The sequence below is a fragment of the Bombus pyrosoma genome, linkage group LG12 (assembly GCF_014825855.1).
Source record: "Bombus pyrosoma isolate SC7728 linkage group LG12, ASM1482585v1, whole genome shotgun sequence".
NCBI lineage: Eukaryota > Metazoa > Arthropoda > Insecta > Hymenoptera > Apidae > Bombus > Bombus pyrosoma.
Genome location: NC_057781.1, coordinates 369243 through 383798, shown reverse-complemented (window position 1 = coordinate 383798; position 14556 = coordinate 369243). Strand labels below are relative to the sequence as shown.

The 14556-nt window shown below is 34.3% G+C and overlaps 3 protein-coding genes across 5 annotated transcripts; 1 reads left to right on the top strand and 2 right to left on the bottom strand.

Annotated features, from left to right (window-relative positions):
- Positions 1–11: 11 nt before the first annotated feature.
- On the bottom strand, positions 12–2964 carry LOC122573432 (TWiK family of potassium channels protein 7). Its single transcript, XM_043739784.1, has 7 exons — positions 2702–2964; positions 1840–1971; positions 1498–1687; positions 1057–1272; positions 648–797; positions 275–476; positions 12–200 (listed from the first exon to the last, which is right to left on the bottom strand). Exons 1-7 carry the CDS (start codon positions 2870–2872, stop codon positions 152–154), a joined length of 1110 nt encoding a protein of 369 aa, XP_043595719.1. The 5' UTR covers positions 2873–2964; the 3' UTR covers positions 12–151.
- LOC122573433 (TIP41-like protein) lies at positions 1177–5708 on the top strand. Of its 3 annotated transcripts, none has more exons than XM_043739786.1 (6): positions 1177–1200; positions 4007–4188; positions 4255–4434; positions 4530–4752; positions 4838–4996; positions 5468–5708. In XM_043739786.1, exons 1-6 carry the CDS (start codon positions 1192–1194, stop codon positions 5666–5668), a joined length of 954 nt encoding a protein of 317 aa, XP_043595721.1. In that variant the 5' UTR covers positions 1177–1191; the 3' UTR covers positions 5669–5708. The 3 variants fall into 3 exon arrangements, with proteins under 3 accessions (XP_043595721.1, XP_043595722.1, XP_043595723.1); XM_043739787.1 differs by lacking the exon at positions 1177–1200 and adding an exon at positions 3425–3603; XM_043739788.1 differs by lacking the exon at positions 1177–1200 and adding an exon at positions 3647–3800.
- Positions 5709–5844: 136 nt separating this feature from the next.
- LOC122573434 lies at positions 5845–7270 on the bottom strand. The gene is made up of 4 exons (XM_043739789.1): positions 6930–7270; positions 6647–6826; positions 6338–6549; positions 5845–6261 (listed from the first exon to the last, which is right to left on the bottom strand). Exons 1-4 carry the CDS (start codon positions 7054–7056, stop codon positions 5962–5964), a joined length of 819 nt encoding a protein of 272 aa, XP_043595724.1. The 5' UTR covers positions 7057–7270; the 3' UTR covers positions 5845–5961.
- Positions 7271–14556: the final 7286 nt, after the last annotated feature.

Below are 14556 nucleotides of genomic sequence, written 5' to 3'. Positions count from 1 at the left end.
AAATCTTGCTTTCAGTCAGACACTCGACTCATAAATAACAATTTGCATTATCTGTTTTTTCTTTGGCTGGGTATTATTAGCATTCGCAGCTATATCACGAAGCACAGCTTCTACTGCTTCTTCCCATTCTTGATCTTTCGAATCTTCTCGATTAAAAGATGTTGACCATTTTAAGCGCGGCATTGATATCACTGTCAAAACTTTTCTAAAATTAACAATAATATGAAAACATTCAAAGATTATTATTATAAACAATATAATTCATCATGATCACCTAAGATCTGAATGTAGCGCGGACATATCGCCTCCAGCCTGTTCACCTAGTCTGCGAATAGTTTCCGCCAATGGCCCACTGAGCCTTTGCAACCTTCTCCATGATTGAGCATATTGTCGACTTACAAGCTCAATAATGGTACTCGTCAACGCCAAACCAACCAAGATATATAGAGTACATAGTAACGTGTACTTCGGTTTCTCTATAAAAAGACGATAACAGAAGGCATATAAATAATAATCTATAAATACGCACTACGTGGGTACGAATAACAGTATCCTTTCGAACGTAAAGTAAAAACTACGTATTACATCGTGGGTTCGCGTGATATTTTAAAAACTCTTTTAGGTGTAACATGTATTTTAATACTTACTCGGTACTAAGTCACCGAATCCTATCGTGGTCATAGTGACAAAACAAAAATAAAATCCATCAAAAAAATTCCAGTCATCTTCCCATAACATAAACATACCTGCACCGCAAGAGAGGTATAAAAAAAGTAAAACAATCGCTGTAAATGCTCCTATAAAAAGAATATGCAACTTTATATTTTTGTATAAAAATGTATAATGCAATTTGTATAACGTGCAAAAAAACGATATATAATAATAACAAGAGTATTTAGATTATGAATATGCTAATTCGAATATAAAGTTAGTTATCGTTTTATTGGGTTGGCAACTAAGTGATTGCGGATTTTGTCAATACCATCTAATGGCTTTCTCTATTTAATACTTTCTCTATTGAACTTAACATAATTCAAATGAGTTAATCGAACTTACCAAGCGATCGCCTTCCTGCTAAATTTGTCGGAACGCAGGGAAAAGAGAAGTGAAGCGGGAGTTTCGATTTTAGGGTTAAGGCGATTTTAACTACACCTCCAGCGAATAGTTTCCCCCAATCAGCTATTACTATCAATGTCAAAGGTATGCCAACGAATGCGAATAAGATGCAGAACATCCTTCCCAGATTAGTAGATGGTACAACATTCCCATATCCTTAAAACAACAAAAGAAAAAGAAGAAAGAACAACCAAACAAACAAAAATATAGAAACAGTATTTGTAGTTCGTCCATTTAATCTACCTATGAATTTCGTATTTTTAAAATTACATTAATTCGTACCTAATTGTATTATATGTTAGGAAACTGTTACAAGCACAATCTCTTGATCGTCATAAATCAACTTAGATTTAAATTACACGTTTAATTGTTATTCATTACCAATCGTTGTAAGAACAGTGCTTGCGAAAAATACGGCTTGAAAAACACTCCATTTTTCAGTTACGATCGGCTGTAAATCTGTCGTATCTCGATTTTCTTGGTCTATTGTGTCTGTCACGAAGGAGACCAACAGACCACCTTGTGCTGCTTTCTGGACTGCCTCTTCGTAAGCACGTAATTTTACGCTAACCTGTAAACATCCCTTGCATCGCATTCTTTCTAACTATTCAAAAACGATTGGTACGTTTCAAAATATCGGTTCGATTTTGATCACCTCTATCAAGTGAGTACTTCGAATCGAAATTTGAAGGTGCACCATCAATGTTGAAATCACCGACTTACCAATGTGCGTAAATTTGACACATCGGTATTGTTGGAAACCGCATTGACAAATGAATATCTTTCAGCACGTAAATTGGCGCGCAAAACTTCCAAACGTGCTAATTCTGCCGGAAGTTCGATATGCCGAAAAACCTGTTAATGAAAACTATAATAATAAATTCCAGCGAATTATTTTATGATTTATATATTTCAACATTGTTCTAGAATTGCATAGTTCTAATGTAAGAAATTAACTTTGTTTACTAACGACATTTAATACACTTGTTTGTAAACCTCTTGACTCTCAAGTGGTTGGTCCTTCAATATCATTTTACGTGCTTCAAATATATGTTCGGTTTGCATTTTGATAATGTTGCTAATTATTTTATTCCGTGAGTTTATTATTAGGTAATACTATTTCAAAGATAACATACAAATTCATTTTTTAAAAATTGCAAACTAAAAGATAAACAATATGTGTAAACGTTTAACAAAGGAGGTTAGTATTAATCGCATCGAGCCATGCGATTGGTCAATTGCTAAAAATAAAGACACCAAATGGAAATCCAGATCCGCGTTGTTATTTCTGTAAATATTACATTCTATAAACTTGCGTAAATAAATAGTTAAAAAATTGGAATATTCATTGGTATGTTTAATAATATCAACAAAATATCATTTGTCATTAAAAATCTTTCTATACGTATTTACATTATTTATAAGATTCCTTTAATGCGTAATTATTTATAAAAGAGTAATTTTTCATCAAATTGTTCTTTTCATATTTAACAGTAACCTTATATAATTATTTCACGAAAAATGCAGTAGCTATTTCTATTTAGTTTTTTTAATTTAAACGTGCACGTTTAAAAGTTTAACTTACTAAACCACCAATTGCTGTATAAAGCATCAATGCAATCAAAAGTCCAACGTGACCAGCGATCGACTTGATTTTTTGTATATGTTGCTTTTGAAACAATCTTCTTTCTTCTGTAGTTTGTTCGACATTTCCTTCAGTAAATCCCACAGATAAATCAGACTTTTTTATCGACATTTTAAATACACGCGTTTTGCGAAACACGTAACTGCTTCTTATACTCGAGGGAGACTGATTGGGTTCACCCGAATCTTCTACAATCACTTCGGTTATTTCCGTACGGAAGAGCGAAGGAACTGTGGTCTTAAAACTTCGCCCAGAATTCAATTTTATCAAGTATCTTTAGATATGATCGATATTACATATTTTTAAGCAGTGCTTGGTGTTTGATAATTACATGATCTTCTTCTATCATATACTTAAATTTTACTTATTTAAATTCATTCTAATCTTTTCAATCATTCTAATATTTTATTTTTAAGAACATCTTAATTAGCAATCCAAACATACCAAAATTTTTAATTTTGTATACTACATTCACGGTAATTTATTATGAACACATTTTCGTGAAGATTTAAATATTTTGTAATTCAGATTGACCTATACTAAAAAAATATGTTGATAATACTGCAATGATATGTTATTTTTAATATGGAAATATGTAAGTACTTACATACATTGTACATATATTTTATAAAAAGTATACAATTTTTGCAAGTAAGCGCTCTGCGTACAGTCGGTAATGAAGTATTATGAACAGACTGCGATTGTCATGTTCGAAAGAAATTTGCAATCAGGAAACGAATAATTATTCAAACAAAAATAGCAGCGATCGCTAGATAATTGGAATAACATCCGTGATGTTATTTGAGAATAAATTTAATAATTAAGCTCAATAACTAGTTTTCGTGAGTATACCTTATGTCTATACAAACAGTATGTGACAGTTTATACAATATTATTATAATAGTTAATGAAATAAAAATAAATCAGGCATTAATTATAAAATACATTAAAATACATAAAATTTAGTATTGCATTACAATATAATAAAGATGCAAAATGTTACGGCTAAAACATGCAAGCGAATATGGCATTTCGTTAGGTTATTGAATCAATATCTATAAACATTCTACTTTATTCTTAATTAATTACATAGATTATCTATTGTGCCATTCAATTTCCATAAGTCTAAATTGTATTAATATTTATAATTATGTTACATAGATAGATGAATATCTTTCAAATGTGGTTATTGTGTAAATTTTGTAATTTGTATCAATGTAATGTTTTATAATAAATATATTTTAGATCATGACAGCAGTGAAAATTCATGGTGGAATTGACATTTTGAGGCTTCCTGTTAATCAAGAAGAACATGTATTTCCTCCGTGGCATATCAAATACACACAGTCGCACATACTTCATTCTAAATGTTCTAGGAGTGAAAATGGTTGTGGCGATAAGGATGCTGATGCCTGTCAATTTTGCATGTACATTAGATAACTTTGATTATGTATAGAATTGTGGTGAATTATATCATATAAATACTTCTACAGTTTCAGCCGTACTTTAGAACTGCCACATATGCCAGACATGGTATTCCCAAATAATATATTAACTTTAAAACATCAGGATGGTGCATCTATGCAATTCAATGCATTAGATGCTTTGAGAACTGTATCAAATGGAAAAATTAATATTCAATTAGCATGTGCAGAAGCTTGGAAAGAATCCAGGTACAGATATGTATACTCATATGTGTTCACTTTATTTATCAATACATTTTTTAATAGTAATAATAACACATGTATGTATATATATTATTTCATAGATCAGAAAGCAGTGAATATTTGGAAGAAAAAGTAAAACCATTTGATTGGACATTTACCAGTAGTTATACTGGGACGATATCTAATTTTGAAATTCAGGAAACTAATGAACGAATTGATGTGGATAAATTAAAAAGAAGAGATAAAATCCTGTTTTATCACGATTTAACATTGTTTGAAGATGAACTTCATGACAATGGCATTGCAGTTTGCTCTGTAAAAATTGTAAGTCACTATATGAATACATTTGTCCTAAAAAAAAAAAGTATATGACTTAATTTATACTAATTTTATTTACTGATTTCAATAGCGAGTTATGCCAACTAGCTTTTTCATTTTATTGAGATATTTTCTGAGAATTGATGGTGTAATGTTGAGGATAAATGATACGCGGCTGTATCATGAATTTGGTCAAGATTATATATTAAGAGAATATACATCAAGAGAAGCCAGGGTTGAAGAAATACGCGTAAGTAATTGTTTAATATCGTTTTAATACAAACAGTACTCTAGAACAAAACTATAACAGCTCATGTTTTATCCATACCAGTAATATGACGTGCCAGTGATTTTGCTTTCAAAATTTATATTGCCTTCGTATCAGTGAGATAATATTAATGCAATGACAAAACATTTTTATTTTCATTTTTTTGTTAATAAAAATTTCAATAAAATATTGATGAATTTTTTTCTAATTAAAATGAGATTAAACACGATATTATTATAATATTATATAAAATGTTACATACATATTAAATTTATTTTTTGCTTGTCCTTTTAAAATGTACTGTGTTTCTTTTAAGATATAGACTATACTTTTTTAAACGTACTGTTTGTTGATATTTTATGGATAACCAAACTCCTGAGTTCCTATGAAGTCTCTACTCTACTACGTAAACAAAATAAAAATTAGAATGAACCAGAAATTAACTTTTTTTAGGTTCCACCATCACTTTTTGTAGAGCCAAGCGAAATAGCACCACATTTGCCCTTAACTGGATGTCAGTATCATAAGCTAATAATGATGTCAAGTAAAACAGAATTAGTCACAAACAACGACAACGAATTGGTTAATGAAATAGTAACAGTCGATGTAACAGCTGGAGCTAATAAAAATGAAATAGACAATTCTGTTACCTAAAATTTCCATTTATATGTAAATATATGACAGTCTGAAACAACCAAATGTGCATTTATTGAAAAAAGACATTGCCATGTAACCTTCCATTGTGTGTGAATTTTCCATTTAATTAACAATAAAAAATTTTTAATTCGATATATGATATTTAACATATGAATAATGCATCCAAAATGTTCTAAATAAATGCTTTTTCAGTAATATATCTATTATAATTGTTTTATTCCATCATTTAACAATTGTATAGAATTGTCACATTTTATATCTGTAAAATATAGTAGAATCTACTTTTATTTCTATGTTTTGGAAGAAGATGCTGCTTCATTTAAATTTTTATCATATCGTCTTCTAACAACTGTATTTATCCACAAAAGCAATATTTTATTATATTTTTGTTCGCTTATGCAAGTAATTCTGTTTGCAAGAAAATATAGTTTGGCATTAAATAAATCTTCACATGTAATTTCTTCACTTGATTTCTTTGTATACATAAAATCAAATGTACAGTAACCTACTGCATGTACATGAGCACAACGTTTTAGTTTTCTACCCAATGTCCCATTATTTGTCTCCAGTGACCAATTATGCTCAAAAATCTATATAATAAATATTTACATTAATATTATCTTCCTCTTTCATATATTACAGTTAAAATTATATTTTATTACTTACAGCTATATCAGATATACTTGTTCCAGGAGAATACATAAATTTTGGACGGGGATTAGGTAAATGTTTTGGGCATTTTTGAGTTTTTAACGATTTAATATCTATATTCTTTGCACTTTTATTATATTTAGTGTCAATTTTCTTTCTTCGTAGTGCAGCTCTTTTGAAATCTTCTTTCTCATAATAAATAATAATATTTCCTGTTCCATCATCAACTATAACAATTTTTATTTAAATTACTTGTTTAAGGCAAAGACCTTTATTAAAGCTTACAGATATTACTTGTTAATTCACATAGTTTATATTACTTACCATGATATTCATAATATTTAGGATCTTCAGAAACATCTATCACAAATCCGACTATTTCTATTTTCCTTATTTTAATATAAGGCATATTAAGAGGATGAAATTTGACATGTTTACCCTCAAAATAAGGTATAAATCTATACAATTCCATTATTAAGAAGGGTTCAAAAATTTCTATATTATCTAAAATAATTTACTGTGTTTGTAATAATATATAATATTTATATAATGGTATATTTAAAATTTATACTACTTATCAATTATTGTATTTAATATTTTAATCCACCTTCAAAATTTTTATGTTTGAAATTGACCCACTCTTTTTCATCAGATAGATATTGTGGAAAATCATAATCTCCTTTGTATGAAACAAAATCTTCGTTGATTTCTTTCGGTAAATCCGTCCAATTCATTAGATCTATATTTTCTATTTTTATATTTTATAATTAAAAAGAATATATAATTTAAAAGAGAATCTAGAGAAATTCACTATACACCACATTTTATTTCAGTATAAATAACGTTTAGAAAATTTAGCAGTATGTATTAAGTGTTTACATTCACGTGTGTTGAGATGAAAGATTTGGCGCGAAGAAGTTTGTTACCAGTAGAAAAGCACTTGAAAGATTCAAGTCTTTATTTTAAGCAATATTGAATTTGGACGTTTGCCACTAGAGTGCGCTGTTAGTTCAATTTTAAAATTGTAATCTTGGCGCTGGATCAATTTTAAAATATATCAGACAAGTACAATCGATAATTTGAAAAGATAAAATGCAAAGCGAATTGAAATTAAAAAATTATTTATTTATATTTTTATTAAACATTACAAGTGTAAACGATGCAAAATAGAATGAAAATAAATAAAAAATAAAACATTAAAAATCAGTTTACAATTAAATAGACATACAAAGCTTAAATTTCTTACTAAACTTATATGGGTCAATACTTACATGCAACGTATAAGTAAGATATTAAAAGAGATGTAAGAATATTCATAGTCTTTTAGTATAAAACAATAAGAATCTTTGTTTTCAAATTATATTACAAAAATTATATTATAAAAAACTTCTCGTTTTACGAGAATGTGCAACTTGTATTGATGGAACATTTTTGAATGATAGTAAGTGACATCAGCAGTGTTTGCATCTATGAATAGCTGAATGATCAAAGGTACGGACACACAGTGTTTCCTTCGGTTGAAACCGTAATTGCTGTTACCAGTCGTATTGTATCGCAGTAGACTACCACGGATCAAGTCCCGTGTGCATTGTTCCTTTACACACCGTCTGACCTTGGGAAGGTCACGCCTGTTACACGCACCTCGCATTCCTCGAATCCCCCGCGTTCCATTCTTCGCGGAGGCAAACTTACTTCGATAAGCAATAACGTCTCATTTCATGCACACTAATATATACCTCTTGTGAATTAAGTAGCGGACTCCAGTTTTTTGTTTTGATTTGTTATAATTTAAATATAAAATGGAAGTCTAATATTGTTATAAAAAAAGATTAGTTTAAGAATATTTCCTTCAAAAGCAAGGATTCTTTAGTTTTCGTTGTTTCAACCGGATAATATGAACAATTCCTAATAAAACAGATCGTTCTTAAAATTTCAGCAGTTTGTATTTGTAGCATCTCGCATGCATGTTTTAATAAGCATTCCAGTTACTGATACATGGTGTACGATACACCGTAGAAAAGCAAGCGAATGCTAATGATAAAACTATCATCAAAAGTTTCTTATAAGTTAACCTAGAAAAATTTATTAGGTTACATTCTCTAATGTTTAAAAATGTTTGCAATTCATTTCTATGTAAATAAATAAATAGTGCACCCTTTATTTACTTGTCTTTCATTCAATAAACGTTAAAAACGAAGATATGTACTATTATCTTTTCTGAATATCATATGCGTTTCTAGTGTAATAGGTGTTTCGAGTAGGTGGCGCCACGAGTAATCTTTCGACCCGCGAAGAATTCAAAATACATTAAAATTTTAATTTGAAAATTTGCACCTCGAAGTGTAACGAGAAAACAAGAATAAAGTACAAGCACAAATTTCTTCGACAATATCGATCTATCAAGAAGAACATTACAATATCCAAACGCGACAAAGATGCACTGGAAGATTGCAACGGCAAGGAGACAGCCTTTTCTGGTTGATCTAGCGATATAAAAAGGTAGAGGAAGGAAGAAGAAGCGAAGCGAATCAATCGTTGTTCGACCAACATTGTGACACGATATCTGTACCTATGAAAGAAACACGTAGAAAAACTGTTGAGCTTCGTAACACAACCGAAGGAAGAAACCAAGACGGGGTTAGCGACAGTGTCAAGATTCTTTCGAATCAATGACTCTTACTTAATTTTGAACAAATAATGAGCAATTTAAATTAAACCATTACTTCATTTTTAACTTGATCATCATTTATAAATTACATTATTTTATTATAATTGCTCCTATAATCGTTATTGTTCAGAACTCATTCGTTGTTCAAACGTGGTGACTTTAGAACAATGTGTTCGTATATAAATCTTATCTGCTGTTTGTATTATGCGTGTTAACAAATTATATAAGGTAACGTTTGCTTTTTCTTCTTGTTATACCCATTACTGACAAAATTACCGAGAACGGAAGCGAGCTCTCATAGTCTCCTTCTATCTATATCGCTTGTCTAGTTCTCATTAGCGATGAACCAACATCCGTTTGCGGAGCTCATTATAGCATTTATTACAAATTCAATACCGTGCGACCATTAACTCACGAATATCAATATTATATTAGTGTAAGCAGGATTGCGAGCAGTTAACAGTATGGTATACATCGAGACAATATTCTTCTATCGAGTTCTTGAATTCTTTTCAAAGATAGGATCCTGAATCGATCCCGTCGCTATTTCGCAGATTAGCGATGTAGTTGGGACGCGACAGCCCTCTGTGATGTTCAAGGTTTCATACCACTTTCTGATCTATTTAATACAATTGGTGTTACATTAACAACAGTCTTGTTTAAAAGATGAATTTCATAAAGGATAGAATTAACAGAAGTCAGAGATGATGCTTAATGTTTGCTTTGCTATTGAAAATTGACAAGGAATCGATTACAGGCACGATTATAATTGCTGATTCCTAGGAAATAATTCCTACAGAAGAAACATTTACAGTATTCTGTTGTAAGATTTCAAGTGTCTGGAGTTTGAGAAATGTATGGAAAAATCGTTGTTGAAACGTATAATTTTACATGCATGATAGAAGATTCTTCCTTCCAGGAGCCAACAAATTTGGCACGGATCATTTTCGTTATGACGCGTACAAGCTCTTCGTTTATTACCGAGAAGCAAGAGGAAGCTTCGCGTGGCGTTCGTTCCCATCGCTGAGCATTGCTACCTCGCACGCTGCCATGATGCGTAGGTGTTTCCGGCCGGCTGAAGCACGGGCATCTGCTCGATCTCTCGTGCGCGCAAGAACGAAGAAAAAGAAGGAGAAAAGAACGAAGAAGGAGAAGGAAAGAAGAGAGAGACAGAGAGATGGAAAGAGAGAAAGAGGGCGATTAGAGAGAGGAGATAGCAACGCACGGCGTGAAGCAAGAGAGAGAGAGAGAGAAGAACGAGCCGGCAAATAAGGGAGCTAGGGAGCAGAGCGAGAAAAATAGAGTCTGTCAGCGGGTGAGCGAGTAGAAAAGCAGGATGCGAGTGGAAGGACGCCGGCCGTGGAGAGAGCAACCAAGAGAGAGAAAGAGAGAGAGAGGGAGGATATGCTCGGCCGGAAGCAGTTACTCGTGCGATGTAACGAAAATATCAGCCGTCCGTTTCGCAATCGGCCTACCCGCGTTCGCCGAGTTTAATATAGAACACTCGCACGCCCTGTCGCGAAAACATCACACTAACCCCGCTAACCGCACGTTGCTATCGCATTTATCGCGTCAGATCGAGGAAAAAGATCCCGTTCATCCTCCTCTGTATGATTCGGTCGAAGCTGCGTCGACGAAAAGAAGACGTCTGCACAGTGTCCAGGTACTTTAAGGCGCGCACTAAAGCACGGACAACCTTCTCTTTGGAATCCGTGCGGTTACTTCCACATATCGTGTCCTTGATATCTGCCTTCGATACACGAGAATTCGATAATCGGCTGCAACTTGCACGATTTTTTCTATCGTTCTTAATCCTCGCGACTTAACTTCAACCAGGCGAATCAAGATTGGGTTTATTATCAAAATATGTATCCTATTTTTTTTTTTTTTTTAGGAAGTACGTATATCGATCGTTTTCATCGATGGATCATTTTAAATACACGCTTCCTTTTCACTGGATCGCGAAAAACGTACCGCGACCTCGCTCATTCTAATCTCTCTTTCACGGTAATAAATTTCTGTATATCGTATCAGTACAATATTGAGCTTAATCTGTCCTGTTAGATCGTAAGTCATATTTGTGTAACCGATGGCTCGTAGATCTTTCCCTCTTCCTTCTTTCCTCCCTCTCTTTCTTTCCACGTGACCTTGGCTCTCCCATTACCCTGACGCGATAATAAATTCTTACGACGGATCCCTATAAAATCGCTCGGCGACGAACGCTTCTCGCCTTCGTTTCGTCCCCGGATGCTTCGCTTTTAATTCCCTGCCCGATAAACCTGATCGACCGTAAAAGCGTCTGGCTGCTTCAGATACCTCGATCGCACTCCACTCGTTCAAAATTTCATGAAATCCTCTCCCTCTTCGCTACTCGTTCGTTTTCGTGAAATGTTTATCACCGACTCGCGCGCGAGTGACAGCCGCGATAGCTCGTTCCATCCTCCGTTCCACCTACTACATGCACGAATCACTGATCAATACGACGTTCGTAGAACGACACTGGAAATATCACGCGATTCTCGGAATATCGCGAGCATTCCACGAACACCTCTCTATCAGTCTCGATTCTTTTCCCGACCGCATTATTGGTTCGGATTTTTGCGTTTCCGGGACGATGCGCTTCGAACGCATGTGTACAATGGTCGCTTCTATTTGACTCTTCTGTCGCGTCGAATGGCGCGTTCGATCACTCGGACTGCTGCTCCAATGGAACATTTCCGAGTTACGCATGACGCGAGAAAAACTATTGAAATATTGTGAACTAATCAGTGCAAGGATTCACTTTGAATTAAGTTTGCCTCGTCCTCTTTCCAACAATCGATCTCTTATGTCTTAGGAATCGAACTATCGACGAACCATTCTTCTGACGAATAAAATCTCACGCGTATCTACACGAAGACCATAGAGTAAGGATAGGATAAGTCACATTCAGCAATTTGAAAGTCCAATATCTTATCAACGTAACATCATCAATTTCTAATTTACTGCTAAAATGCTTATCTTCTGGTCGAATAGGATGTTCTCCCTTTTAAGTACGTTATATCAATGTACACGCTTTTAATCGCTGAATAACATCAAAGTTAAAAAATCAACAACAGAATTGTTCTTGTCAAGCCCTTTCCCTGTAATCTTCGTATACTTGATTGTTCTAACGTATTCGTGAAAACGATAGTTCGTTAGAGCACGTATCCGCTGTAATCATAGACTAACACCTATGACTATTTCCTTGTCGTTTAGAACTGCATTCGTGCGAACAAATTGTTGCGCCCTGTAACAAGTTGTCATTCGTTTGTTTCTATTTGGCGCCTTGTATCATCGTGTCACATAGAACCGTGCACCTTATCACCCTACCTTTTTGCCAATGTTCCATTTAACGCTCTTTCAGTAACGATTATATAGTCGAACTGCACCGAATAAGACATATACCACAATACTGCTGCAAAGATTGTTTGTTGCATTGTACCACTGGAATTGGAAACCTTTCTGCAGCGTGTTGCACCTTTGTCTCTCCGCTGCTTACGTTCTGTAGGTAAAGCGACGCGATAAACACGGCGTATCATATCGTACAATATCTTTAAGTCAGCCGGTACTATGAAATTATCGTGTCACGTACAAATACAATATGTACCAAAGGATGAAACTAGTTTCGCGGGGCGGCCAGAAGGTGAAGGGGAAGAAGGGGTTAAAGGACGTCTCCGGTAGCTTTGACTTCTTCGAATGTGGTTGAACGAGTCGTCAAGGTAAGGCAAAGCGAGGCAAAAGCGAGTCAGGCCAATCTTCCCTCTCGTTGATGCGTTCGTTCGTGCGGAGAGGAAGGGATAAGTAACCGGAGATAGCAATGGAATCAACGCGTTCCGAATCGCTTCGGACCGTTGACAAAACTTCCATCACGTCGAACGTTGTTCAATTACTGTGCGCATGTTTAAGCACTGCGCGGCGCAAAGTGTCGACCAAAATCTTCGAATCGAATCTCGAAGAAACGGCGAGGACAAATTTGTGAAAGACCGATGCTTCAAACTCTGATTCGTGTTATTACGGAAGATGCTAACTCATCGAGGACCGAGCAATAATTTATCACAGTAACCGCAGAATGTATTCGCGCATATTCTTATTCTCTAATGGAACTTCTTTCATCAGGTTCCTTTGATTCTCGCACTATCGAATTTTTGTAGCTATTTGAAAGTACCGCTATATAACAAGCACGTATATCTCTTTAAGGTCAACTTGAGATCTGAGTGAATGAAATAACGACGAAAAATATTCCCTTTCGCAGCTACGATATTAAAAAACAGTATTTAGATAACATAGATCGATGAAAAAGAAATTGCAAATGAAATGTCGTATTAAAGCAACGTGACCCTTAACGAATTAATATTCCACAGATGTTTCCGAGTGATTTCGAACAACTGGGGCGATAACGCCGCATCCTCCTAGTATTTCTATACGGTCTAATTAATATTCCAAGAAATGCACATACGCTGTGTTCTATCGATCGCTCTTTTCCTATGAATTATTGGAAACGCCGCTCATTCATTCCATTAAAACCAAATTATTATCGGAGATTTTTGTCCGACTAAATCGTTCGAAAACTAGCAACGGACGGAATTTAATGCCCATCGCTAACCGGATGAAGCCCAAGGAAGGAGGGAAGGGGAAATCGTGTACAGGTCTCGACATCGAAGGTGGAGTTGAAGGGTGGGGAAGAGGCCACTTCCGGTCACGTGACAACACTGGACCAGCCAGCCTGCCACTTTGCTCTCTTCTTATTTTCGACTCGTCAGACCCCCTTTTTCTCTCTCTCTCTTTTCCTTTCAACCTTCCCTTACGTAGCTCCTCATCGGCGTCATCTACTTATTCTTCTTCTTCTGCTTCTTCTTCATCTTCTTCTTCTTCTTCTTCTTTTTGATTAACTCAAAGTGTCACGAATCGGTCAGGAACAAGCGAAACAGATGGTGGAGAACGTATTTTCTCGTCTTATTCTCGTCGCCATGGAATTTTCAATTTGCACGACGATGTTCACTCCTCATTCATAGTATGTGCATCTTCGACTCTTATATCGCGATAAAGATTGCAGGAATTAATTATCAATCGAAGGGATTGCTGCAGCAAGGAGATATCTCCACTTTCCAGTAATTAGAGCGAATCGATAAAACCGACTTCAAGACCAATTAAAATCGAATCGCTAGACTGACGATATTTATGCAAATTCGTACTTTTATGAATATAATCAGACAGATCGGACTTCGATAGAAGATTGTTTTATATACGAAACATCGTAGAGCGTGATGTAATTTTGAGATCCAATATTTTACATTTTTGAATATCCTATGAATGCATAAAAATCGACGAGACACGTTCTTAAACGTACTATAAATTCATAGCGAACTAATATCCGTAGTGCTGAACTTTCGCACTTTTCAACCCGCTACCTTTAACACTTTTTCCAATCGATAGAATTTAAATATCGAAGCTTCGGCTATCAGTGGAGTCTGTGAAAATCCAGGAATATTTTATTTCTTACAAAAAATGTATAGAGAATGAAAAAAGAAGATAAGGACGAAATTTG